This window comes from Lacerta agilis, chromosome 2 (genome assembly GCF_009819535.1).
Source record: "Lacerta agilis isolate rLacAgi1 chromosome 2, rLacAgi1.pri, whole genome shotgun sequence".
Classification (NCBI taxonomy): domain Eukaryota; kingdom Metazoa; phylum Chordata; class Lepidosauria; order Squamata; family Lacertidae; genus Lacerta; species Lacerta agilis.
The window spans coordinates 57,079,692-57,106,368 of NC_046313.1; the positions used below are offsets into that span (position 1 = coordinate 57,079,692).

Genomic DNA, 26,677 nt, shown 5'->3' on the forward strand with positions numbered 1-26,677 from the left:
GGGAAGGTGGTGGGGTGATTGCTGATTTGACCCTGTGAGCTTGACACAGACAACCTTCAGTCTTTATCCCAATCCTTGACCTGAAGAGGCATGAAGGATTCACTGCATAATTTCTAGGATGATCCCTGCCTACCTTGTAGCTTAAAGATTTGGTAGTGGTTCCCAGAGGGTTGCAAGTGTACTTGCCATGCCAACTATATACAGAGTTCTATACATGACAAGATACTCTAAAAAGGTGACTCACTGGAAGCACACACATGCTGTACAGGAATGTTAAAAGCATATGAATACTTTTTAAGGGCTTGAATAAGCATTAGGTTGTTTGCTTTTGGTTATGTTTAGGATAAACTGAGTGGCGGCCTCAACCCCCCAAATGTAACTATCATTCTAGCCATCTATTTTCTCTTCACACTTATTTCAAACAGCTACTAGTCCATTTCTTAAAACGCTAAGAGATCATCCAAAATTAATGGGGGGGGGGATGCAAGCTTCTGAAAAGTTTCAGAATTACTCTGTTCTTCAAAAGTATCAAAGGATTCAGAATTACCTTCCCATTTGTCACCACCATTCACATTCTTCAAATCAAGATGTGGTACAGGGACACACAATGTTGCTTCAGGAGCATTGTTGTTTCTGTTTTTCAGTTCTTCCAACTCATTTTTGACACTTGGATCACAAACATTGCTAATAAAACCCTGTAAAGAAACATCACAGTTCTTCTATTCACTCTACCGTGGAGTTAAGACGTTTCAGTCTCCAGCTAGCTAAATCAATCAATCAATCAATTAATCTCTGTGTATTAATTTCACAGTGTTTTTCTGTCTATAAGATCTATGAATGTGAATATAACTAAACATTATGCCAATGAACTCCACACATAAGCAAACATTCTCTCCCCCCCCCCCCCATAAGCAACCACTCTGGCACAAAGGAAACACTAGACACTTAAGAGAGAGTGCACATTCATTCATTTAAGTAAGCAAGCAAGCAAGCATGTTTAACATTAAGGCCTAGCTTTACAAGGAAAAATAAAGAAGCAGTTTCTCACCAGAATCACGTGTGAAGTCATTTTGTCGCCATCATCAAATGATGTACAATCTTGCCTATAAACAGAGAGTCTTATTATTGTTTGAGCAGATTATTACTTCAAAGCATCTGTGAAGACAATTTATATTCTTTTATACCACACATATAGGCCCAATTCAGACATCACACTAAACCATGGTTTGTGCCAATCATGATTCAGAACCCCAAGGAAACAGTTTAAGCTTCCAAACAATCAAGGCAAACCATCAATTAAAGATACTTGTCTGCTTTCATTTTTCATCTGCCCAACACTTTCATCATGTAGTAGCCTTGGAAGATGGATCATTAGCAGTAGCCATAGCTATTGTTTGTCAATTCAGAGGTCATGCGAAATCATAATTAGCAAAAACCATGGTTTGGAAACCACTACTAAAAATGGCTTTCAGTTCTAGATTGTCAACTGATTGCAAACCATGGTTTGTCAATTCAGACATCATGCGAAACCATGTTAAACTTCCTTAACCATGATTTATCTGAATTGAGCCAAAATGTATAGCAGGAAATTGGCTAGAGGAGACACTTGGGGTCAGAGCCACAAGACCTTCTGATACATTAATAACTGCAAGTACAAGAACTGAGTTAACAGAAAGGGGAAAGGTGCTAGGCCAGATAATAGGCTTAAATTAAATTATTATTAACTTGACCGGCTTTCCCATTTCCCTACTCTAATAAAACAATAAGTAATCACAAAAACCTGGACATCTAAGCAGCCCACCTAAAATAGAAAATAAGAGTGCTGGTAGTATCAACACTGTTTTTAAAAGCAAATGACTTTAAAGTCTAAACTTGGATTTAAAAAACTTGCCAATTTTTCTCCATTGTTCTGACAACAAATAGAAGTACTCATGCCAGTCAAATCACTTCTGGATGATGACTCAATTTTTAAAAGATTTTATCTGAACAAAAATTATTCAGCATTCACAAAGCTGATACTAGAATGCAAACCGCCCCCCCCCCCCCATATTCTCATTTATACTAAATAACATACTTATCTCCAACAGACTCTTTAGCGTCTTCTGTTCCATCACATGGCTGCAATAATATGCCTGCTTCCTATTTAGGAAAAAACACAGACTTCAGCATGATATGTCAGACTGAAACATCTACATCTTATTTTAATTTTTTTTAAAAAATAAACCAAACTTAAGGTTTTATGTGTGGCCGACCCAAATATACATTCAGTTCCTTAACTTTGCACAAATATAGCCAAACCACAATTTATTAGAAAACATTAATATAACACAAATAGACTGTTCATTTTTAGCCCTCTTCTTATATCTAGAAAAAAGTTTTTTTTTTTCAAAAGGGGCTACTGACACATATTAATTGCAGATTTTGAGGCCCAGAGATCTGAACAAAACAATAATGACAAACATGATGAGGACTTGTCCTCAGCTTATGTAAATGAATCATCAGGTTGGACACACTAAAAGGTACAATTAATCCTTGTTACTAAATAAAGCAGCGACAAGGATAAAATGAGATTCTTGCTGCTGGCAGCAAGCACTCATACTATGTAAAGCAACAACAGAGGAGCACATACTTTTACTCATTAGTAACAAATCAGATTTATAGGATGCGAATTTTACTGACAAAACACTTATTTCCGCTATAATGCATTTTGTGAGCTCCCTAATTCCAACTACATAACAAGTTGGAAACTGCTGACAGTCATGAAGAATTTCTTTTTCGGAAGCGTAGCTAGAACTGCCAGTAGCCTAAACTAAACTAATCACAGCTTGTTCAGTCCCTGTTGACATTTTGAAAAGTGATTAAGGAATTCATACATTCCTACCAAATTCAGCGCCAAGCAGCTGTCCAGAATGCTAATGCAGCCTCCCAACTGCAGCCCTCAAATCCCTCCAAAGGGGATCTGAGCAGCTTCAGGCTGTTTATATCTAAATAATCTTCCTCTTTGACTCTTGCATCTATTTCTCTCCTTTTCCTCTTGCTATGTCCCTTGTGTCAATATCTAAACTTCAAGCCCCCTTTGGCTAGCACCTATCTTCTCCTTTGTGAGGTTTCATATACATTGATGACACAAAAACAACAACTCATCATAATTTGTTTCCCCCTATTTTTGTGGGTTCTGAACTATCTATGTGGAACTTATGCCCAATGTCGAGATCCTACATTGATTCAGTTTGAGTATTCCTTGTGAAGGCGCTAACTGTGCAATATGATGAGCTCAATTAAAAAATATATGGGGGAATCGAGAGAGAGAGCTTAAAGAATCTGGAGAGAAACATTCTGTTGTGCAGAGCAATATGTGGGCTTTATTGTTTCAAACAAACCAGTTATGATTTACCAATTTGTTGAATTTGGATGACACAACAAGCTGTGGTTAAATAAATAACAGAAGCCAAAGCTTCTCCTCTTCATGGTCATGTTGAAAGAGAGGGAGTGGAGTTGTGAGATCCCAAGGGAAGGCTACATTTGTTCCTGTCACAATAAGTATGATTGTCCAAATACTGTATAACCTTGTGGAAAATTAACTTTCAAATATTTCAAAATACAGAACATTTGCAACTATTTGGTACAAGAGTGCAATCATTTTGCCAACCATAGCTAAACAACACTATACCCTGTAGAACAAAGCTTTCAATTCCTATTGCTTTTCACTTGCGTCAGTTTCCACCATTTTCTGCAACAAGTGAAAAGGTGAAAAATATTTGTGAATATACACTACAAATGAGCAAATGAAAGGAGCTGAGAAGCTTGTTTCATGCCAAGCTTCCATTTTTTGAAGTTCATGAAGTGCAGTGGAAATACACCAGAAGATCCATGGTATTTTGAGGAGACATGGTTGGCCTGGCACAATTACAGTGGTACCTCGGGTTAAGAACTTAATTCATTCTGGAGGTCCGTTCTTAACCTGAAACTGTTCTTAACCTGAAGCACCACTTTAGCTAATGGGGCCTCCCGCTGCGCCGCCAGAGCACAATTTCTGTTCTTATCGTGAAGCAAAGTTCTTAACCTGAAGCGTTTATTTCTGGGTTAGTGGAGTATGTAACCTGAAGCGTATGTAACCTGAGGTACCACTGTAGTCCTTCATGTCATCATAGAAGCTACCAGAGAACAGGCCCTCTCTACTTCTCTTAGCCTCTAGGCTGGTAGCAGGTGATATTATTGCTGAATCATGCTGACTTGTCTTCTTTCCCAGACTGAAGTGCTAATGCGGGGAGCATCCCCTGATTAGAGATAATACAGCTGTGGTACATCAAAAGGAACTCAGAGTTAATTTCATTGCTTAGCTGTTGGTTTGTCTGATGGCACATACCCAGACCATAAGACCCATGGTGCTAGGTCTGGATAGTTAAACAATCGCATCTCAAGCCACATGACTTAGGACAACTAGGATAAAAACCCTGAAGTTTGACCCAAGAAGTGAGCTCTGATGCAAACCTGAAAGCCAGCATGGGTACTGCATAACCCATTGGCTAGCTTGGGGTCTCTCCGCTGCTGTATCTTTGAAGCTCTAAGCAGATGAATGGGGGTGTTATCTGCTTGCTTGTTTTGCCATTAACTTTTATGAATAAATTGCCATAAATCTTAGACTTCCTCACAACCCGTGTTTACTTCTTAAAACCCTGAAAAAGAAACCCCTTGCACTTGGCAAAGCATGAAGCTTTAAGTAAATAAACTGGAGAAACTAGGGAAATAAAATCGAGTACTTCTACTGTACTGCTGCCGCAAGAACTTTGGTTAGTAGATGGGATATCAAAACTGCAAGTTACAAACAAAAACAAATAAAATAGCTTATTGGGGCGGAGTTGAACAAAATATAGGTTCAGGACACCTACTTTTTCCCAATGTTGCTATAAAACATGTGCAACATAGTTCTATGCACATTTACTAAAAAGCAAATTCCACAGAATATTGTGATATAAGATGCATAAAGCATGCTTCTGTGCTACTTTACCTGATAATTTTCCTTTTCCTCAGACACAGGCTGCATAACTTCATTGTCTAAATTAGTGCAATCCACAGCTTCAGAGCAGTCACCAAGATTCTCACCATCTTTAGTAATATTCTTTTCAGTATCATCCCTAATATCAAAACAAATATTTTTTTTAAAAAAAAGTATGCTGCAATTATTAGAAGTTTAAAAAAAAGTATGCTGGGAATATCCTGGGGTTCAATTAGTTAGGTTAGAAGATGTTCACAAGTCCAACTGCTTTCAAAAAAGAAAAAGGGGGTTATTTAAAGGATCACTTATATATTTAAATTGTCTCCTGTGACACAATTCTTAATTTACTATTAGTTACAGGCAGTGCTTTTTTTCTAAAAAAATGTTTAGGGCTACTCTCATTTTGACTCAAGAAAATCACCATTTTATAGTTCTTTTCATTCACAAAATGTTTAGGGGTATGCGTACCCCTGCATCCCCCCAGAAAAAAGCACCGGTTACAGGTATCGCTCTTGGGGGAAACCTTTATTGCTCCTGTCAAGTAAATGCACAGACAGCAGATAATTAAATAGGCTTCCAGGGCTGCCTTCACACAGTAATCAAGGAAATTCAACTAAGTTGTTCGGATCAGCAGTGGCAATACTTATAACACAGAGCCTAGTTATACAAAAGGCCAAAATATTGCTCTGCCAGGTAGCAGTTGTATTTGTTTTATTTACTCACTTACTGCCAGTTTATATAACATGATGTTGCTATATAAAAAATAGTAAAATACAATCCAGTAGTAAAATGCTATCTTACTGGTTGTTAGATCCTTCATCCCCCTTAATATTTGCTTCTTGGCACACCATTTGGTGGTGGTGTAAATTCTTGAGATCTTGATCTATGCGCTCTGCAGATCAAAGAGATGTTGTTCCACAGCTGCTCTAATTGTTCTTTCCAAGATGCTTTAAAAGAAAGAAGTTGTTTTAGTAGCAAATCTAATTTATCCACATAGTATAATCTCATTTCCCAATTTGTACTAAGCAGGCAGAGCACAAAAAAAGAAAGCAGACTTGAAAACCAGAGTGCTCAGCATGCATGTGCGTGCGTACACACACACACACACACACACACACCCTTTCAATTTACTATAATCCATTTACTTAAAACTGTATTGTATTAACTTTTGCAAGACTACTCATCTAAAGAGCTTGGCAAGTAACAAACAACAGCTATCAAATGTAAATCCAAAATATATTCTCAACAGATTATTCATTAGATTGACAAGAGGATATTTACCACCACACTGTGGTGTCATTTGGGTATTTTAAGTCATATGAAAACCTACTCTACTAGACATAAAGAAGGTAGTATAACTTGCATAACTAAGTCTCTTATGCATTAGATATCCAATGGGTTGGTTTCTAGATTTCTGGCTGGCTGGGCTTTCTATAATGCATAGACTCTAGCTTAAGGTTATATTGTTTCAGGACTTTTCCTGATTAACACTGGGTTAGGTTTCCTAATGCAGATGAGAGGTGGGTGTCAATTATTAGGGACATCTGCCTACTTATATGTTTTTATTCTAAAACTGTCAGCTACATCTGACCTAATAATGCTACTTGTAAAATTAGCAACATGGACTCAAGTTCACTCAAAATATACCTGTTGCCACAAACCACCTTGGTCGTTGGGCTCAGGTGTTGTTATGTCATGAAAATCTCTTGAGGGCTCAGAGTAAAGGTATCAGCAACATAACAGTGCAGTTAGCGTGGAACTGAATGGTCAATTAGGTAGGAAGAAATGTTTTGAAATGGTACATAGAGAGTCAACACTGGCAAAATAAGAAAACAGAGGCAAGAGTGCTCAGAAGTGAAGTAAGGTGGAGACGCAGGATGGCATAGCTGAAGTTGGAAAGCTAGGCTGAGAAATAAGCACATGAAGTATTGTGGCATATAGAGGGCTTAAAAGAAAAAAGGTGCAATAGAGTAAGAAAAAAGGAGGATTGGAGGGAGAAATAAAGGTTATGGGCTGTTAGAAAAGGTAGTGAATAAGTAGGGTTATCTGGAGTATTGAGAAATATGGAGGAGGGATTTCATAGAGGAACTTAAGTAGCCATTCAATTCTTAGCTAGAGGTGTCCTCTTTATACTGAATAAACTAATGCACAAATAGCGCAACGCTTTCATAACAGAACACAGTCCAATTAAGAGTATTTTTGATTCCGGTGGGGAATTTATACTTACTCTGCAGAGGCTGGCAAGATGCTTAAGGGAGAGAGATGAGCACTGCAATGAAAGAGAAATATGGTCTCCCTTTGCCACATAACATTCAACATCAACAGGGGTTCTGAATTAAACTATTGGCGTTTTTTCAGAAATGTACATATTCTATCTTTAAAAATATAAATCAATGTGTCACCAACCTTTTTGGGCCCATGGACACAATTTGGAGTGCACTAAGGTCCACAACCCCCTCTGGCTGCTTGTCTGCCTCCCTTTCCCAGCCAGAAACAAAGTGCACACTTTGCTTGTCCATAGGGTTTGGGTAAAGGTCAGAATTAAAATGCATCCCTCTTGAATTTGTCTGATTTTACACAGGGTCTACAGGTCCAGAGCTTGCCAGCACCACAAAAACATTTATTGAAGATACAGGCCCTCATGATCTTCTTGGCTTTAATATAGGCCTGACAACAGTGCTTTCAAAACCTGAACAGAACAAATCTATGGACAGAGAGCTGACCTATAATTTGATGGTCTTTAAAGGGATTCTCTCGTAAAAAATAAGAGGCTTAATTAAGATGTAGAGTTTTGTTTTTCTTCATTCTTTAAGTAAACTGATAAAAAGCAGACCTCCCAGATAGGGATCAGAACATAATTATTCCTGGGATATTTATACCATGCCTTGTCCCCTGATGGGATTCAGTGATGGTTTTCTTGGCAAAATCTTAAGTTGTGATGGGAATATAAAATGGTATGAAGGGCCAAATCCATTTAGTGCATGGTATAAATATACAACGTCAACAACAACAACATCTCCACAATCTTTTATACCTCATGCCTACATGGTTGGGGGGGGGATATAGAGGCAGTCTCAGCCTTTGATGACTTGGGAGTTCCACAACAAACATGCAACTCAATCCCCTAAAACAGGGGTTCCAAAAATGTGGCCTAATATATGGTGAGGTGAATTGATGCAACTGATTAAATGGTAGCAGGATATTGGATCAAAGTCTTAAGACTGTCCATAAGGAGGAGGTGGTCAATCATACTGAGAGAAGCTAACAACATATGGCAGCAATCCCAGCTAGGTCACTTAGGTATTAGCAATCCCAGCCAGATCACATTCAGATCATTGGTCTCACAACTATCTTGATGAATACTGGCCATGTGTCACTGAGAAGAATGAAGAGTTAGGGGGAGAAAGCTTTCATTGATCTAACCACAAATTGTACTTCCAGTCCTCAAAATGATCTCTATAGTTGAGATTGCATAAGGCATCATCTGATGTCTCTCAAAGGGGATGAGCTGCTACTTGTCAGAAGGTTCAGTGACCAAGGAACCCACCCCAGCTTACGAACAAATACAGCTGATAAAGCATTCAAATGTCAAGTCACTGTAATTCCCTTGGCATAATAGGGTCCATGTTTTGTAACCCTGTCTCATGTTTAACCATTGTGTCCATGCTATAATAAATAGTTCCAGTTATTACCTTCCACACATTCACCTACCTGTGGTTTTACTTTGGTTTTATTTTAAGGCTGGTTTTGTTTGACAGTGATCTGTAATTGTATGTGGATTATATATATTGCCATCAGATCCTATTTGATAATACTATTTTGCAGAATTTTGTATAACCTTTCTTTTAAAATTAATTTTTTTTAAAGAAAGAGTAGTCAGTGTGTTAGCCACACTTATTGTCTTCATTCATATACAGTACAAAGAATGAATTCGTTTTCTGAGGGTGCATTCTTATGTAACCACAACAGTATCATCCACATGAGAAGGAGGTAGGCTCAGGGCAACCCAAAGACGTGCAGAAAAATAAAAGATCTTTTTTAAAAAAGCTTAAGAGGGGGGTATCAAAAACAGCCCAACAAGAATGAAAATCTAGTGAGAATGGAATGCTAATTGATTGCTGTCTGAAGTGGGGGGCATGGCATGGGTGAAGGGCACTCTGTGGTGCAATATTTTGTTGCAGGTCATACTTGTTAGGTTGTGCTACCTAGCAGTGACAGGAGGCAGAATCTTAAAAAACGGCATTTTGCCCTATTTACCATTAAGTCCTGAGGGAGCTTGGACATGGGACATGCTGGATAGAGCCCTCGACATTTGGTGGAGGGGGCATGTTACCAGAGGACTTGGAGCATGTATTAGCTGTTGTGTCTTTAATAAATGAGATAATTAGTAAAATTCAGGAATGTAATGCATAAATGTTTATAGCTTAGGTTCCATCTCTCCCTCCACCTCCTCTCTAACTAAAGAATCCTATGAATGTTTACTTAGGCAGAAGTCAGTCCCACTGAATTTAATAGAGCTTACTTTCATGTATGTATACAAAGAACTGTTGTCTTAGTTTGTGGAATAGCTGCAACTTAAGAAGCATTATAACTGAAATGAAAAGGAAGGTGGAAAATACGCAGTTAACAAAGATATTAATATTCTTAGAAACGTAACTCTTTGGGACATTACGGGCACTCTAAAGGAAGGATCCAGAATGTAAAAAATCTGGTTTTATTGTGAATCCTGAATATAGTATATATAAGAGGGGGGAATACATGTATATAGTTTTTCCAAAATTTGTGGCCAGAAAGCTTCACTGAACTTGAAAAACCAAATCTGAAATGCTGGCACATGCCAGAATAGTTAAGATGCCAAAAGTCATTCACTTTTGTAATAAAAAATTATTATACAGGGAAATTTAAAGTATGTGTATTACGCACTAAAGCACACACTTTCACAACATTTGCTGTTTTCAACCAGAAAATGTAAAAGTTAAATAAATATTTGAACTTTTAATAAAAGGGTAGAGGGCTGAAACCACAGTATACTGCTCTCTCTAATCCACTAGAAACCAGATTTTCACAAGTGCTTGTAAAAGGAAGCAATTCTGAGTGTTCTTTTCCAATCTCTCCAAACTGGAGTCTTTTGAAAGCTGATAGGACAAAAAGAATTGGAGATTACCTTCAAGAGTTTGAGATGGGTAGCAAAGGGAGGCTTAAGGTCTTAGCAGGAAAGTATACAGTTCTTTTGGGGGAAAGCTGTGGTCAGCCCTAAGCATATGACAGTGCACAATGGGGCTCACCCAGGGATTACTATATGAAAGCATTATCAAGTCAGTAATTTAACAGCAAGTACCTAATCAGCGTTTTGCCGTATTTATATTGGAACAAATAATATGGATCATTTTCTACTCTGTTCCCAACAAAGTGGCTGGAAATATCAATGGCTGCTCCTTCTTTCCAATTTATAACATATCAGTGTGTTATGTATAAAGTACCGTACTTCTTACACATGGTAAGGTATTTACAATTTCTCCATATTTGGGGTGGGGGGGGGGCAAAAGGAGGGAGAAAATAGTTGATCCAGAGCTTGATATTTGCTTTAAAAATAAACTATTTTTAAAATAAATTATTTGCGTTGTATTCCCTGGAGTTTGTACAAGTTATTGTTATTGTGACTAAAGCCATCAAACTCATTGTTTTTATTTCACATCACAATGCTTCTCTATACTACTTATCTTGTTACTAAGCTAATCTATTCTGCTTTTGCTAACCAGCTGTTTATTTTAGAACTGGTACATTTAGAGTAGCTAATATAACATTTCATTTTTTGTACATTTAATATGAACAAACCCTTAACCCACAAAATGCTTTAATTTAATGCAATTTTTTCTCTCAGCTGATTACACTGTATGCTTAGTTACCACCAATGGTTTTAGTAACTGATGAGCTATAGGACAGTAATTCCTGATAGCAAAATGTTTAAGCAAAATGTGAGGGAAATTAAAAGTAAGAAATTATAAATAAAAACAATTAAAAATATGCTCCAGCCACCATTACACATTATGCCATTTATAAAATATATTAGTATATAGCAAATTACAAATGCTATATATACTACAACTTTTGTTTAAGCCAAAAATGTCAAAAAGCACAGAGAAAACAAAAAGGGAATTATAACAAAGAACAGTTATAACAAAGAACAATCCTTATTTGTAGCAATTCAAATTTTGTGTTCTGAAACATCAAACCATAATAGATATGCTGCTAGACTAATCAACACCAGAACCAAAATATTCTACAATTTTCCTCTTCCTCTTACATTTTCTTCTCTCTCACCCCCAACACTTCTACTTATGCAATGCAGTGAATATTCTTAGAAAAACAAGTGTATTGAAACAGCACTATTTCAAAGACTAAGGAATCCTATTACTAGTTCAAAGTCCCTCTAATCAGTTTAGCAGGATTTGATAAGATGCTACGCAGCACATAAATGTATTATGTATCCTATCAGTGCCCCTCCAAAAAATTGTATTTCAAACAGGAGCATCATTTGGGTTGACTGCTGATTAAGAATGACACAGCAAGATACCAGCATAGACGTTTTAAGGACAAAGCACTTTGGATTTTCTTAAGCACTGTCATTTTTCGTAACAAAAATAAGCAATTAGGAAAATATTCACAAGCTTACTTTAGATAGCTTATTATTACATGCAAATTGTTTTATAGTGCAGTGCATGCCTTCAAAAATATTTGTGTTTAGCTTCTAAAAAGTTAATTCAGTCTTATCAAACTATCATTTTAAGTTGATTTACCTGTGCAGTAGAACTTTGTAAGCCATTCTGATTATTTTTGCAATTCCAAATGAGCATTTCATGTAAAAACACTTCATTTGAAAAACTATACAGTATGGCAATCTCTGTTGACTATCCATTCTGCTTGCTTGATGTCAATAGCTGCCTGTAAGATGGCACTACTGGAGTGCTGCACTAAGCCCTGCAGTCTACATAGAAATAGACTGCAACATGAGGTCACTACTGACAATAAGCTGCCCAATCAACATTTTAGCTCTAGTATGCTTTTCGTTCTATTACTTCTTGGTGCAAGATGGTGGATCATAAGGACTTCTGACCAGATTAGCACCCACTTCCTCAGTATGATCACCACATTGAAAAGAAACCAGAGAATATTCAGAGGAAAGAATATGATATAGAATATATATATGAACAAATAGATATGGAGTTATCCTAATTTCAGCTTTTCTCCACCAGTTTATTAAAGAGTTCTTGATGCAAAGAATAATGGGAGGACTAATAATATGCTCAAATTGCAAGAGAGCTAGCTTAAGTAGTTAACAGGAGAAAAATTCTTAAAAGCAAGCAGCAGTGGGCTATGAAACATGTTTATCACAACAAATACTCCAGCTGTTTTAGAGGATGAGCACCTGTTCAGAATTATTTAGGTATAGGAAATGCTGTCCATGCAGGATTTATATAATATTAAGGTATACAGAATTCTTCCAGAACACGATAATTCAGATTCTCTTTTTGTTAAAGCATTTAACAGTATCAACAAAAAAGTGATTATCTAACTCAATCATAATTTTTACATTACACGAAATTATTCAGGCTGGAAAACTAAGCTTTCAGAGAAAGCGAGACCATGAGCCCCAGCCAAAAGCAGCCATACAAATGTCAAAATAAAGACCACAAAAAGCCTTCAACTTCACAATGGAATGCTTATTCTGAAATCAATCACAGCATAATTATTATAGAAAGTGGATAGTTATGCAGTTTTTTATCATACCTTACTCACATCATTACTAAAAAAACTGCTACAGCAATGCACTTCAAAAAGTAATGACCAGACTACAACTGGCATCAGGACTAGGTCCCAGGTTTGTACGCTTCCTCTTCTCCTTGCTCAGATTCCCTGACTTGGTTTGAGGCAACACTCCTGCTGTTACCATAGCTTTCCTGGCTTAAATATATGTGCAAACCAAACTTGGCCCACAAGCCTCTATTGAAAAACAGTTTGAAGTAGTTTTTAAACCTGAATCTGTCCATTTTAATTTTTTTTTTTTTAGTCATTGCAGTTGTAAAAAACTTGTGTTCAGAAAATTTTCTGGAAAAGATTTGTGATATAGTTACTCTCTGGAGGAAGCAGGCCCCACCCCCTGCCCCGTTTAGCAGGCTAGACACTCAATACACACTTGCCACTGCAGCAACTACTTGATTTTCTAAGGACACAAGGCCCATACAATGGTTCCAATACTGGAAAAGAAGCAAGGACTAGATATGAAACAGGAATATGGGTTGTAACAATACAGGAGGAAGATGTGGAAACAGAGTAAGTGTTATGGAAATGGTATAAAGCTAGAGAGGATTAGCTGTGTGGGATACTACATAACAATCATATGATGAAATCCAGTAGGTTTGGTATTATATTGACCTCATCTTAAATTTATGAATTATTTCCAGTATTTTATTTCCTGAAAATAAAACAAAAAAACTTCTCTTTTGCCATGAAGCCCCACTACATGCAAATTGAAACTTCACAAAATTCTATTTTCATTCAGATGGAGTTTCTACATCTTGCACTTGTGTTCACTCGGTCAGTAAAATACATGTTCATTGTAATATTCTTTTTCTTCCAGAATATATAAAGTCCATTTCCACTCAAGTAGTTTAAAAAACGCAGGAAAAGGCACCATGATGCACATATGGTGGAATTGCCCAAATATAGTTCGATTTTGGGAAACTGTATATAATGAGATGAAAAGAATGCTTAGATACTCTTAAAAAAACACCAGAAGGTTTCCTATTGCGAATAGTACCAGGCAGTTTAAAGAAAGAAGATAAAACATTATACTTATATGCAACAGTAGCCGCAAGGTTACTGATAGCAAAAAATTGGAAAAGTGGAGTAATTCCACAAAAACAGAATGGCTTGCCAAACTTCTAGAATACCACAATATGTCTAAAACAATGGAAGAAATTGGAAGGACCACAAGAGAAAGGGCGGACAAAGATTGGAAAGCGTTCAGAGGATATTTGCAAAATTATGTTGAAAAGTTAAATCTCCTATTATAATAAACAAGTTCCGTTATAACTATTGGATATTAAGCAAGTTAGACAATAAAGGGGAATTGTAAATAAACAAGAAATTGGAATAATAGTGTGTTAGAAGAAAGAAAAAGGATAAATGGAAAGAAATTACAGCTGAGTTGACTGGAAGTCAAGCACAGGGTGGGGTGTGGGGTGTTGAAAGGTGGTGGGAAGAGGCAGTAGAGTATGATGATGATAAGGAAGAGTATGATGGAATGTTTGGTTTTTAAGATGTCTAGAAAGAATGTTTGTATGTTGTGTATGTCTTGTCTGTAATATGTGAGTGTATTATAAATTGTAACAATAAAATAAAGTATTTATTTTTTTAAAAAAATAAAAAAATAAAAAAAAATTATAGAACATAATACATACAGGATGGAGGTCTAAGCACATGGCTAATCCTAACTTAAATCAATATAATATAGACTGGCTAAATGAACTGGGCCTGCTGAATTCTTCGGTACTGATTCAATCAAAAGCACAACAAATGTGAAACTACTTCATAACCAGATTATGTGAAATTCTAGTAGAGAAGGCACTGATATAGATAGTAAAACAAAATGGACTTTTTGCCATGAAAGAAGAAATTTTAATACACAAGAAAACCAGCACAGTGTAGCGACAGACAGGCACTTTGGGGTTGAATGTGGGAAACTCATATTCAAGTCATTCCTCAAACTTATTAACAGCTCACTGTGTGGCCTTGAATATGTTACTTTTCCTCAACCAGACCTCTCTCATGAGATGGTTGAAAAGCTTAAATTGTCCCTGTAAGTTCCTTAAAGCAAGACTGGGATACAACATGTAATAACTAAACTCTGAAGAGCTATTTTTGAAATGGAAGCATATAACAAAAAATTTAACAAAACTCAAAAGCCACAATGGAAAACATAAGCAGCTATATTAAAGTAGTCAGGAAGCAGGACACCATCTAGGGATGGTGTCCATACTAGGAACCTTCATACCTTGTTGATGCTGAAACGCTACATGACTCCAAGATGCTCTCCATCATTTCTTGGGGCTCCATCTCCTGCCTGTATTCTGGGTCCTCCATGTTTTCTTCTTCTTCTGGCAGTTCTTCAGACTGTTCAAGCTTTATATCTTCTTCATCCAACAGATCATTTATCTTTAAAAACACACACCAATTGAGACCATGATTTCTTAGAAAGACAGATTATTAAATTCCAAAAGGGTGAGAAGTGTGCTCTAAAAATAAAGTTGCTTAAGATTTTTTAGCAGGCATTTTGTGATTCAGATTCAGCACCAATTTAGAAAACAAAGCCAGCCACTGGATATATTTTCTAAACAAACATTTTCCACTATAGCCATATCACCTACTGCCAAAGCCCAGATATGAGGTAGTTTCAATCAGCTAAGATATTCAGTTTTAAGCTATTGTACAGCTAGAGACCCCTTCATGGATCACTGCCTTGTCCCAGTAGTAATGTACGGAAGTGAGAGCTGGACCATAAAGAAGGCTGATCGCCGTAGAATTGATGCTTTTGAATTATGGTGCTGGAGGAGACTCTTGAGAGTCCCATGGACTGCAAGAAGATCAAACCTATCCATTCTGAAGGAAATCAGCCCTGAGTGCTCACTGGAAGGACAGATCCTGAAGCTGAGGCTCCAATACTTTGGCCACCTCATGAGAAGAGAAGACTCCCTAGAAAAGACCCTGATGTTGGGAAAGATGGAGGGCACAAGGAGAAGGGGACGACAGAGGATGAGATGGTTGGACAGTGTTCTCGAAGCTACTAACATGAGTTTGGCCAAACTGCGAGAGGCAGTGAAGGATAGGCGTGCCTGGCGTGCTCTGGTCCATGGGGTCATGAAGAGTCGGACACGACTGAACGACTGAACAACAACAACAACAGCTAGAGAAAAAGCACTAACTCCCCATTATGAGATTAAGACCACTGGGACATGTAACCCATTGGATAGCCATGTTCTGAGGCATTAGTCTTTCTACCTACTGCATTTTTAACTGGCAATGCCAGTGATTTAATGAAAAGTGGTTTCAGAGCCAAAACTATACTTGTGCAGACAACCGAGCAGTGCTTTGCTTGGCTGGCTAAAGCAACCCTATATAAAAACTCACCTAAGATTTACTTGTTGCCACATCACTGTAGGAGACAAATTCAATTCTTCATTTATTACAAAATAACTCTAGTCCCTAGTTAGATTGAAAAACCAAATAATTTTGTTTGTTCAACTCCATTCTCCAGGGTGCATGGGCAAGAATAAAGGGCAAGAAAAAACTGCAGATAGGTGGAGTTTACATTGATGAACATGCTGTAGAAGTTCTAAAAAGAGGCCCTAACATCAAAGCACAAGTGTAGTTTTAGCTCTGAATACCCCGTCTTTAGAATCTAGATCACTGCACTATTATTTTAACTTTCCCAAATAAATAACTTTGTTTTCTCAAGTCTAAGCCATAATAAACATGATTACAATTCCTTAACAATACACAACAGAGGTAGTCAACATGGTGCCCTCCAGATTTTGTACTACTGCCCTAGGCATACCTAACCATCAGCTATGCTAGCTGGAGCTGATGGGAGTTGGGAGTCCAACAATACAGTGGTGCCCCGCTAGACGAATGCCTTGCTAGACGAAAAAGTCTATGGGGCTGCCTCGCAAGACGAAAAATTTTCGTCTTTTTTTTTTCGTTTTGCGGAGCGCGGCTGCCATTGCCGCTCCGCAAGACGAAAAACCCGCTAGACGAAAATTTTCGCAGAATGAATTATTTTCGTCTAGCGGGGCACCACTGTATCTGAAGGGCACTAATAATTTGCTTCACAGGTTCAAGTGATTCTAGTGAATACAATACCTAGCAGAACACATATCCCCTCCCCAGAACTTTAATTTGTTTCACAGTCTGGAGAAGATTAGAAATAGGACTCTTTACCAAGCAGCAGCCAACCAACAATTTATTCAAAGTTCTCTACAAATGTCAGAGGATCTGGGGGAGGGGGAGGTTTTGGCTGCAACCTCATATAAATTGCTGACTGGTGAACCAAACCACTGTAAGCAGACCCTTACCTCTAATCTATTATGAAGTTTCTCTAGGCTTTTTTAATAGCAAAGTCTTGTATTAACTTGAAGCTGTACACAATTCTTACCTGCTCGGTTACTGAACTTAAATCATTAGATGAAAAATCTTCCTCTTCATTTTCAAAGAGTTCATCATAATTTTCTAACAGCCCCGCCATTATTCTGCTAACAAGTTCTTGCTCTTTCAGATCCTCCACATCTGTGTAAATGCTGAAAAGAAAGGCCAAAACTAAATTTATGATTTCTGAAACTAATTCCTCAAAGGTTATTCATATGTTCCTACAAGGGGCTTTGGGGTGGAGACAGAGATCCTCAAGGACATAAAGGAACTGTCTCTGCACATACTGAAACTGTACATCTTTCATTGCAGGACACTTAATTATTTAATTAATTTTGTATACTGCCCTATACCCGCAGGTCTCAGGGCGGTTCACAAGATAAAGTCACAATATAAAAACATAAAATACACAATAAAAATAAAAACAAGAATAAGCCCAACCCATAGGAAAGGCCAGGCGGAGTCTGCACTGTTGGGCGCCACTGCCTAAAGACACCCACATCCACCACGTTAGCCCTCAAGGAAAGTGTTTAACAGCTCCTATTTGACAGAGCCTTTAATACCTTTGACACACAGCTGCTGCACAATCCCTACCTTCTTCCCAAATTTGGAGCTGGCAAAATACCTGCCCAACTCTTCAGCTTCAAAGTTGGAAGGCTGGCCACATGTCATGCTCACCAGAGGGTGGCATCACAGTTGCTGTGGCATGCTGAGTAAATATGTTGTGCATCTAATGCAACATGAAACTACACATAGAAGCACAAATGGTGGTAGGTCCATTAAGTGGAAGCAAACTTCATAATCTTAGGATAGCAACCACAAATAATATTAAGTTTTTGGGAATTTAATTTGATTTGATTGTACAGGAGAAAAATCAGCTTCTTATAGCTTTATATAATTATCCACTTCACAACACACACAGGCAGAATTAATACTATAATTATTAAATGGACTAAAGATCAAGCAAATAGCTGTTAAATCAGGATAAACTTTTTTATTTTAAATACTAGAATTCAGGAAGATATTGGAAACATTCAACTTTGGTTTAATCGTTTTCAATAGTATTTTATGTTGTTACAGCAGCAAGGAGTAAAAAATTACTGCATTCAAGGAAAACAAGCTTATTGAAGAGTGATAGCAGCTAAAGTTAAAACAAAAATGCATGTTTACTGCAAAGTCACATTCAAAGTAGCAAACAAGTTCACATTATCTAACTTACTGAAAGATATCAGGACCAAAAACTGCAGCTAGAGAACTTGCAGACCAAATCTCTTCATGATGCGTTGCTACATTAGCTAAAAATCTACACAGAAACTTTAACAAACTGTAATTAAGAGGCGGAAGCTGCTGCAAGAGAAACCTCAACTTTCTTCCAAATTCATCTTCATTAAAATCTGTAAAATGTGAAAGAAGTATTGTTAATAAATGCTAATATGACTTTCAACATTTAACAAGACAAATTTAACTTTAGTAGTCCAAATGTGTAACCAATATGATAAAAAGTTCCACTTCATTCATTGGAAATGCTCAGGTTTTTATTGTTTTTAAAGGTTCAAAACTTGAACAGTATTCAGCACTTACAAGTTTCATATTAAGAGCACATTTCCCCTCATTTTGTACTTTTCCCCTTCCCTATCGATTTGATATTTCAGTAAGCCCCTAGGCATTCCTGCACTGCTAGCCACCTACTGTATTCCTTGTGAAATTCCAGCATTATTCTTTGACGCAGTTCACAGTAAGACAAACTATGGCATAGTGTAAATGAGCAGGTTCTTGAACAGCAGATCAACAAGGATTTTCTGCTCCTCAAGACCAGCTCATGCTGAATGCCAAGCCATAGTTTGGCTTAGCACTACGTCCAACACCAAGCTCAATCCAGATAAGCCGCAAACTGTAGTCCAGGTTTGCTCTATGGCTTACTGCTTGTGATTTATCAGGGCAGGGGGAGAATAAACCACAAACATGGGTTCAGGCATAACACTAAGACAAACCATGGCTTAGATCGTAACAGCAGGACCAGAGGAGCAGCAAAGCAGTCACAAACTTCTCTCTGGGAGCCTAGATAGTTCATTTGTGCATTTGTGGCAAGCCATAGTTTAGGTTAGCATTATGCATGAACTGCGTTTTTCTGAACTGTAGTTCTGATGGAGTGTTCCAATAACCACTCTATGTCCTGGGCAAAATAGAACCTGGATATCCAGTCTTTTCCTTAATGTCTGAAACCTTTCTTTAATTTTATCAAATAAATTTGGTGGATTTTTGTAAATGTCAAAGACCCAGTTTGAATGAACATAGAAGCTATGCACCAAGGGAGAGAGGAATGTACCAATCATACTCGCTGAACATCTCCATCTTGCCTCCAGACCTGCCATAACATTTTTGTGTATTGAGTGAATTTAAAATCAACACACACAGAACCGAACTACATGGCTGTTAACCTAATAAAACCCAGAAATCAACTACATGACTCAGAGTTATGGATGTTGGATTATACGTCATGCTATAGCAAATATTCTGTTTGCACATTGATTAACTGGTAAACCAGAGGCTGAACAAATGCATGCTGGTAATCTGGTTCTGCTCCATGACCACATGTAGCTTCTAAATTCATCCAAACCAGATCAAATTTCCCAATTATCTTTATATAAATGTGGGGTTTCATACAGAAGAAACCCACAGCCACCCTAAAGTTTTGATATGATTATTTATTGAAGCTATTTAATCCTTAATAAAAGAATTCCAATACCTTGAGAAAGTTGTATCAAATGCATATGTAGAGTGCTAGGAATAACTGGTTCTGGAAGTGCTTGAAGAAAAAATCTAAGAAGACTAATAGCTGAAGGTACATCCGCTTCTTTAACCAGATCCACATCTTCTCCATTGTCATATCTTTGCCGAAGCCACTCCACTGTTTCTGCATTTCCATTGACTTGAAAAAGTCCTTCTTGCTCTAGACCTCCTTAAGTTAGAATGAAAATACAAAATTCAGTACAACTGCTTATTTTAAAAGGTGCGTATCTTACAGCATTATGTGTGATCCTGTGTGAAAGACAGAAAATATTCTTTTTAAAAAAATAAAACTTACTGTAATGCTCCCCACTCAATTACGCTATTGATGTATGATATCTGATATAGCTATAACCCCCATATTAATTGATTAATCACTTTCATAATATCATGAAGTTCCACATATGAGGGGAATGCTCAGGAGAGCCTTTCAAGCCCGTTCCTAGCTCAGCAGCTGCACAACTGCAGTGCTGCCAGTTGAGTCTTAATATCTGGTAGTTGATATCACCACTCACCCATTCACTCTTGCAGCCCAGATGGGAGGGGATCTGGGTTGTACCAAAGCAATTACTTTTACAGAGGCTCTGAGCCAGTGCACCCTGCACTCCTTGATCTGACCTGTTCACAACCTGATGGCAAGCAGAGCTAACTTTGAGCTGTGTTACCTTACTCTGGAGATCAAAGCAGCTTGCTCATTTCCCTGTCAGACACCCTCATCTTCCTAAGGCCCAGGAACTCTGAGATCAATGCACCCTGCATTTCACAGGCAGTTCCCTCAGAGTGTAAAGGCAGCTCATTCTCCCAAAGTCTTTCCCACAGATGGAAAAACATGTTTGTCTCTTAGGACTCTGATCCTAAACTTTCAGTAGCATCAATTCCATGAAAGCAGAAACTTTCAGTAGCATAAATTCCAAGTGTTTAGACACATGGGGATTCTAGAATCCTGAAGGTGGCAAACATTATTAGAAATAAAAAGTAGGAAAAGGCAGGAAGAATGTCAAAACAGAATACAAAATAAATCAGAGCACTTTGGCTCTAAAACTGACTAATCCCAGCCTATTCACTACAATATAGTCATTCTGGTCTACTAACAAGTAAGGGGGATGGTCTGCTTCCTGGTAGTATGGGGGACCCAGTCTAGACCCTGATGGTAGGAGGGACACAAGCTGCAAGAGCAGCTCAGCTGTTAAAGACTCTATCCCTCCCTTTGGAGGGAATGACAGATAATTAGTCAAGTGGGTCATGTCTGCCAGGTAGATAAGCATTGGCATAGAACTGACAGGAAATATTTAACAGGATGGTTTAGAGAAACAAAGCGGGAAGACCAATGTCTGTCTTCACTCTGCTGACCGTACTTCAAGTCTTATTTACAGATGTGAGCAGCTTCCTATGGATTGGCCAGTTTTCAGATACCACTTGGGAAAACTAGATTAGCGTCTATAATTGTATTTGCAGTGCATTATTATTACCTCATTTCTTGTGTGACCTATGAATGGGGGAAGGGCTGTAGCTCAGTGGTGGAGTACATGCTTCACATACAAAAGATACTTGGTTCAATCCCTGGCAGCTCCAGCAAGGGCTAGGAAAGCTTCCCTATCTGAAACCCTGGACAACCACTGCCTGTCAGTGCAGGCAATATTGGGCTAGATCAGCAATTCCAAATTAGCTAAGTACTGCAGACTCCCTGTTTTTCAAAAGTCAAGCAATGGAGTACTTTTGGGTGGGTTACCTGGACACCCTGGGGTCTGAGAACCACCAATTGGGAACCACTGGGCTAGATGGACCAATCCAGTATGAGGAAGTTTCATAGGTTCCTGATAAAAAGAGATGGCACCAGCCACCACCTCAAGATGCATTTTGATGTAGGTGAAAATGTGTTTTTAAATGGATCAAACAGGGCTGCAGGACAGAATACGATACCATTCACTTTCATAAAGTATAATGATGGAAATCTAAGTTCATAAACTCAAAGCAAGTGTGCAAATGAAAAATATTGATAGTTCCAGACTTTAAGTCTGTAGTTAAGGCACAGCATGATGATACATACCATGTTCCTCAATATAGTCCACAACATGGCGGACTATGAATGGAACTTCACTGCCTGGCTGTCCTTCCTGCTGGAGTTCATCGAGTGGAATTCCAAATATTTTGTTAGTGAGAACAGAGTTGCAGTTACTCAAAGAAGGGGAGGAGCTCTTCCTCATATCTTTATGCAGCCCAATATCAAAGCTGTCTTTCTGCAAAATACAGTTGCCTTGCATTGAACTCCAACATTAAATGCCGATTCACACATAAAAATACATCAGTTAATGAATAAACTTTAATCAGAAACTAGAACCCCAGCTATGAATCCCACACAAACTATCTTCCTTAAAAAAAAGATTTACTCTAAGCCCAGAATATGATAAAACTGAAACAGAATAACCACACAATGATTTTAGTTCCTGCAAAACAAAGATATACAAAACTGGCAACAACAGCTGCTAGAACTATTGCAAATAATCAGCAGGTTTAATCACATGTGGTGAGCCTGCTAAAAGCCCCAAAATGCTGAAATACAATAGAAACTGTCATTTTTTTATATAAAAAAGTGTCACTTCAATGGATCCTCTTTTTGTCAACTTAACTATGTGCAAATTGTACTATACTGTATCCATTGGTTACTACCAGACTAGTTTACATCAGGCATTAGAAATGTGTATTACTCCTAAACAAGAGCAGCTGAAGAGATTGCGGAAAATTTGGCTTGGCCAAATTAAACCGTACTTTAAACTATGGTTCTAATAATTTCTTAAAAGAAAAAGAAAGTTGAGAAAACCTACCTCAGAGCACTTAAACACCTACGTTTACAAAATATTTTCTACGCCAGCTACCCTTACTGACCAAGCATTCTTTTGTCATTTATGGCTGCTTGAGGTTATGGCAGAAGATCAGCCTGTAGTTCCTCATTGAAGAAGAGCAGAACTCGATCAGTACCTCAGCTGTTAATCTGGAAAACAAAAAGAAGCATTTAAGTACTCTAAATTTTGTGATTATTTAAAGAGCAATGTATAGAGGCTGGGGCAGGGGGAGAAGAAGAGTCCATGGCGGAGCTACCGCCATTTCCCATGGCCTGCGTCGCTTGATGCAACAAGGGCAAAAGGTGGAGAGCAGGTGTCTCATTCCATACTTTTCTTTCTCCTCTCCCATTGACCACAAATTTAATTATTTCATTCCATCATGAATCACCCTGTGATATATCTTGAAGCAATTTAAAAATAAAAATACCAACAAAAAACAATTATAACAATTTCATACATAAAACAATTTGAGAGACTTAACTACACCACCTTCAGGAGTGGGATATTTTTAGGGTGTATCCGAGGAACAAGGGAGGCTGAGGTTCTGTGGATCCACAGTCTGTGTATGACAGGTCCAGTCCCCCCCCCAACAGAGGGCAAGTGCTTTCCACCAAACAGTGATCACAAAACAGGCCTTCCTCACCGCTGACAGAGTAACAGTTCAGCTGCATCCAATGGCCCCAAGACACCCTCCTAGAGAGCATACAGGTTGCTTCAATATTTTATTTTTAAATGTCTCGGGGCGAAGTTTAAAAAATGTGAATACTAGATCATATTGTCTGACTATCAGAAATTAGGCGATTTAATAGTCTGATCAAATCTCCAGACAGCCTGATCTGCAAGCACATTTCTCACAAAATTTCCATTCAGTCCACCCCAATTTCACTCCAAGGTAAATAATGTAGACATGCTGCTGCTGTGGCATTGTAACAAATGCACAAGCTCTTATACTCATGCAGACAATGACCTGTTTCAAATGCAGTGCTAAACCATGGTTTAGCGATGGACAAGCATGCACAAGTCTGAGGCTCACATACTCTCCTGTACTTTGTGCATACAAGGAGGAAACTGAAAGTCTGTTTTAGAACTAACTCCAGTTCTGGTATTTCAAGTTCATGCAACTGTAGTTTGCTCTTAATACATTTAGTTAACAAATTGGGATATAAAATCCATAAATAACCCATCTAAGATTTGGAAACTGTCCTCATGAAGATGGTTAAAAATAATCTTTAAAAATGATGTCTTAAATTTTGTTTAAATGTCAACTATAGGAAGTACGCAACATTTTAAATGCTGTAATTATTACACATTTTAAATGCTGTAATTATTCAAAACGCTACATGTTAAACCCTTAAGTTATTTTAAACTCCAACTTAAGCCACATTAAAAGCAGCTAAGATTTTCAGAAAAACAAGTCAAATTACACAAGATAAAATCAGAAATGCATCCATGAAATTATTTTTAAAAAATTGAGTCAGCATAAAAACCTGCATCAGTTAATATTAATATTGCTCAAATAAAACAGTCTTGGCAAGATGGTGCAAAGTCAAAAGAAGAAGTCACACAAACCTCCCATGTACCGGTAAGTTCACTCCACAACTGGGCCACAGAAAAACCACAGACATCAATATACATCCATCCATAAACACCATGCCATTTAGGGCTTCATAGATAATAACCAGAACCTCAAATTGTGCTTTGAAATATTCTAAAGCAGACACCATATACTCACACATATGTATTCCCATAGGCAACCTAGCTGGAGCATTCAGGACCACCTGAGGCTTAGAGAGATCCTTCAAAAGCAGCCCTATGTAGAGAGTGCTACAGAAATACAGTTTCAATGTAGCTGAGCTATGTGTCATCAAGACAATTGGGGAAGGGCCATAGTTCAGTGGAAGAGCATCTTCATTGCATGCAGAAGGTGCCAAGATCAATCCCTGGCATTTCCAGTTAAGGCTGGGAATGTCCCATTTTAAACCATGGTGAACCTTTGCCAGTTGGTGTAAACAACACTGAGCAAGGCAGACCAATATTCCTATGATCTGACTAGAAATGAGTCAAGCGTCACCTTTTTCATGGGGATTTACAATTAAATGACACTGGTCATGAGACCTACTTAATAGCCTACAGATAATGTAGTTACAAAGTTTTAAGTACAATGTTTGTTACTAACAACTATTTTTCTGATAGTAACATTTACAAACATGAAACCATTTCTTAGGTTATCAATGTTCCTAGAATTACTAGACTTTTATATGTCTTACATTAAATAATATAGTTATATATACAAAATCCTTTTTAAAAAGCCACTTACTGAGTTTCTTCTTTGAGTCTAGCATAAGCCAAAAATGGAATCCAAAGTGTAATGGAAGGACCTGATAGAAACTCAGGGCAATGACTACCCACCCTGAGGTGTATTGAGGTTACTTAAGAGATAATGATTTGCCCAAGGCCACTCAAAGTTGAAAACATATCAAAGAGCAAAACTGTGCCCATTACACCACAATGGTTCCTGCTAAAGTTATGTAAGGAAAAAAATAAACTAGCTGTAATCTTGGAAACAGTTGTGGAATGGAGAACATGTTCCCTGATACAGACAGCAAGATCTCTAGTACTTGGAGTGAGGAGGCAGTTCCCACCTGCTCCAGCTGTCCACAATGGAACTCACTTTTTTTATATATATATATAAAATCTTTATTTTATTTCCAAATGGTTTACAAATTTTTACAAGTTTTACAAATACACATTACACACAATTAAAAAAAAACAGTTTACATTACAAACAATAAAGGAAAAGAAGGAAAGAGGAAAATACAGAGAAAGAAAAAAAAAGTAAGAGGCCAAAGAAAGAAAGAAAGAAAGAAAGAAAGAAAAGCAGAAAAGAGAAAGAAAAAGAAAAGTAAATTATTGTTAAAGTTACAATAATCAACTTCCATTGCTGCATTTCACAATGGAACTCACTTAACTTGCTCTAATATTTGTTAATTATCCCTACTGACTTATATAGAACAAGGTAAACAGACTGCAATCCTACTGAACTCAATGAGACTCACTTCGGAGTAGACATGTATATGATTGTACCATAAATTACCCCTAGTATCAGGGGGAATTAATCTCCATCAGCATTTTGGTAAATCAAACAGGAGTATAAAAAACGACTGTTGCTGTCATATGAATTCCAACTCAAATCCCACCCCTCAAAGAATATTTTCACATAGTTCTATAACTATGCTCTAAATAATTCTGTATAGTAAAAAATATAATACAGACCATATGGGTTGGATCCAGAGCTGTGGTTCTGCAAACACAAGGATTCTCCCATTTGCAAAAGCAAGGCAGATCGATCAGAGGTTTCTGCTCCACAAACTGGATGTTCTTACAGGCAGAAGGCACTTTTCACCTACCAGTAATCCCCCTCTCCCCTGCAGACCACGTGCCATGCTGTTCCAAAGGGACTTCTAACCCACCAGAGGAATTTTTCAGGGGCACTGCATCTGGGCCACTGCATCAGCAAAAATTGTTTCTTTCATTCCCACCTCATTTCCAGTCACTGAACTCCTCTCCATGGACACACCCCTATCTACCGCAACTTGAGGTTAGATCCATGTTAACAACCAGATTCAATATATAACTCAAATCTGTTAACAATCAGATTTGGTATAATGCAGGACAAGGATCTCTATAAACTAACAATTTCATCAGTCTTTTGATCAGATATGTTATTGGCCCTCAGAGGGGTATACATGCAGTTTTAGAGATGCTAAAACTTTTGTAAGATGTTTGAATAGTGCAACCGACTGTTCTTCATGTGGCCTCTTATGAATAAAAGGGCTAGGCTATGCAAATAGCA

General features: G+C 37.8%; 1 protein-coding gene across 1 annotated transcript in view; it reads right to left on the reverse strand.

Moving 5' to 3' along the window:
* The window catches only part of FAM13B (family with sequence similarity 13 member B), a 55,619-nt gene that overhangs the window by 18,260 nt on the left and 10,682 nt on the right, over positions 1-26,677 (reverse strand). The window contains 13 exon segments of the mRNA XM_033140176.1: positions 548-695; positions 1,049-1,103; positions 2,075-2,139; positions 5,009-5,135; positions 5,798-5,885; positions 5,888-5,943; positions 7,224-7,265; positions 11,794-11,897; positions 17,208-17,349; positions 18,417-18,591; positions 19,944-20,156; positions 22,032-22,221; positions 22,868-22,973. Of these exon segments, the coding sequence (XP_032996067.1) occupies positions 548-695; positions 1,049-1,103; positions 2,075-2,139; positions 5,009-5,135; positions 5,798-5,885; positions 5,888-5,943; positions 7,224-7,265; positions 11,794-11,897; positions 17,208-17,349; positions 18,417-18,591; positions 19,944-20,156; positions 22,032-22,221; positions 22,868-22,885 (1,423 nt within the window). The 5' untranslated portion in view covers positions 22,886-22,973.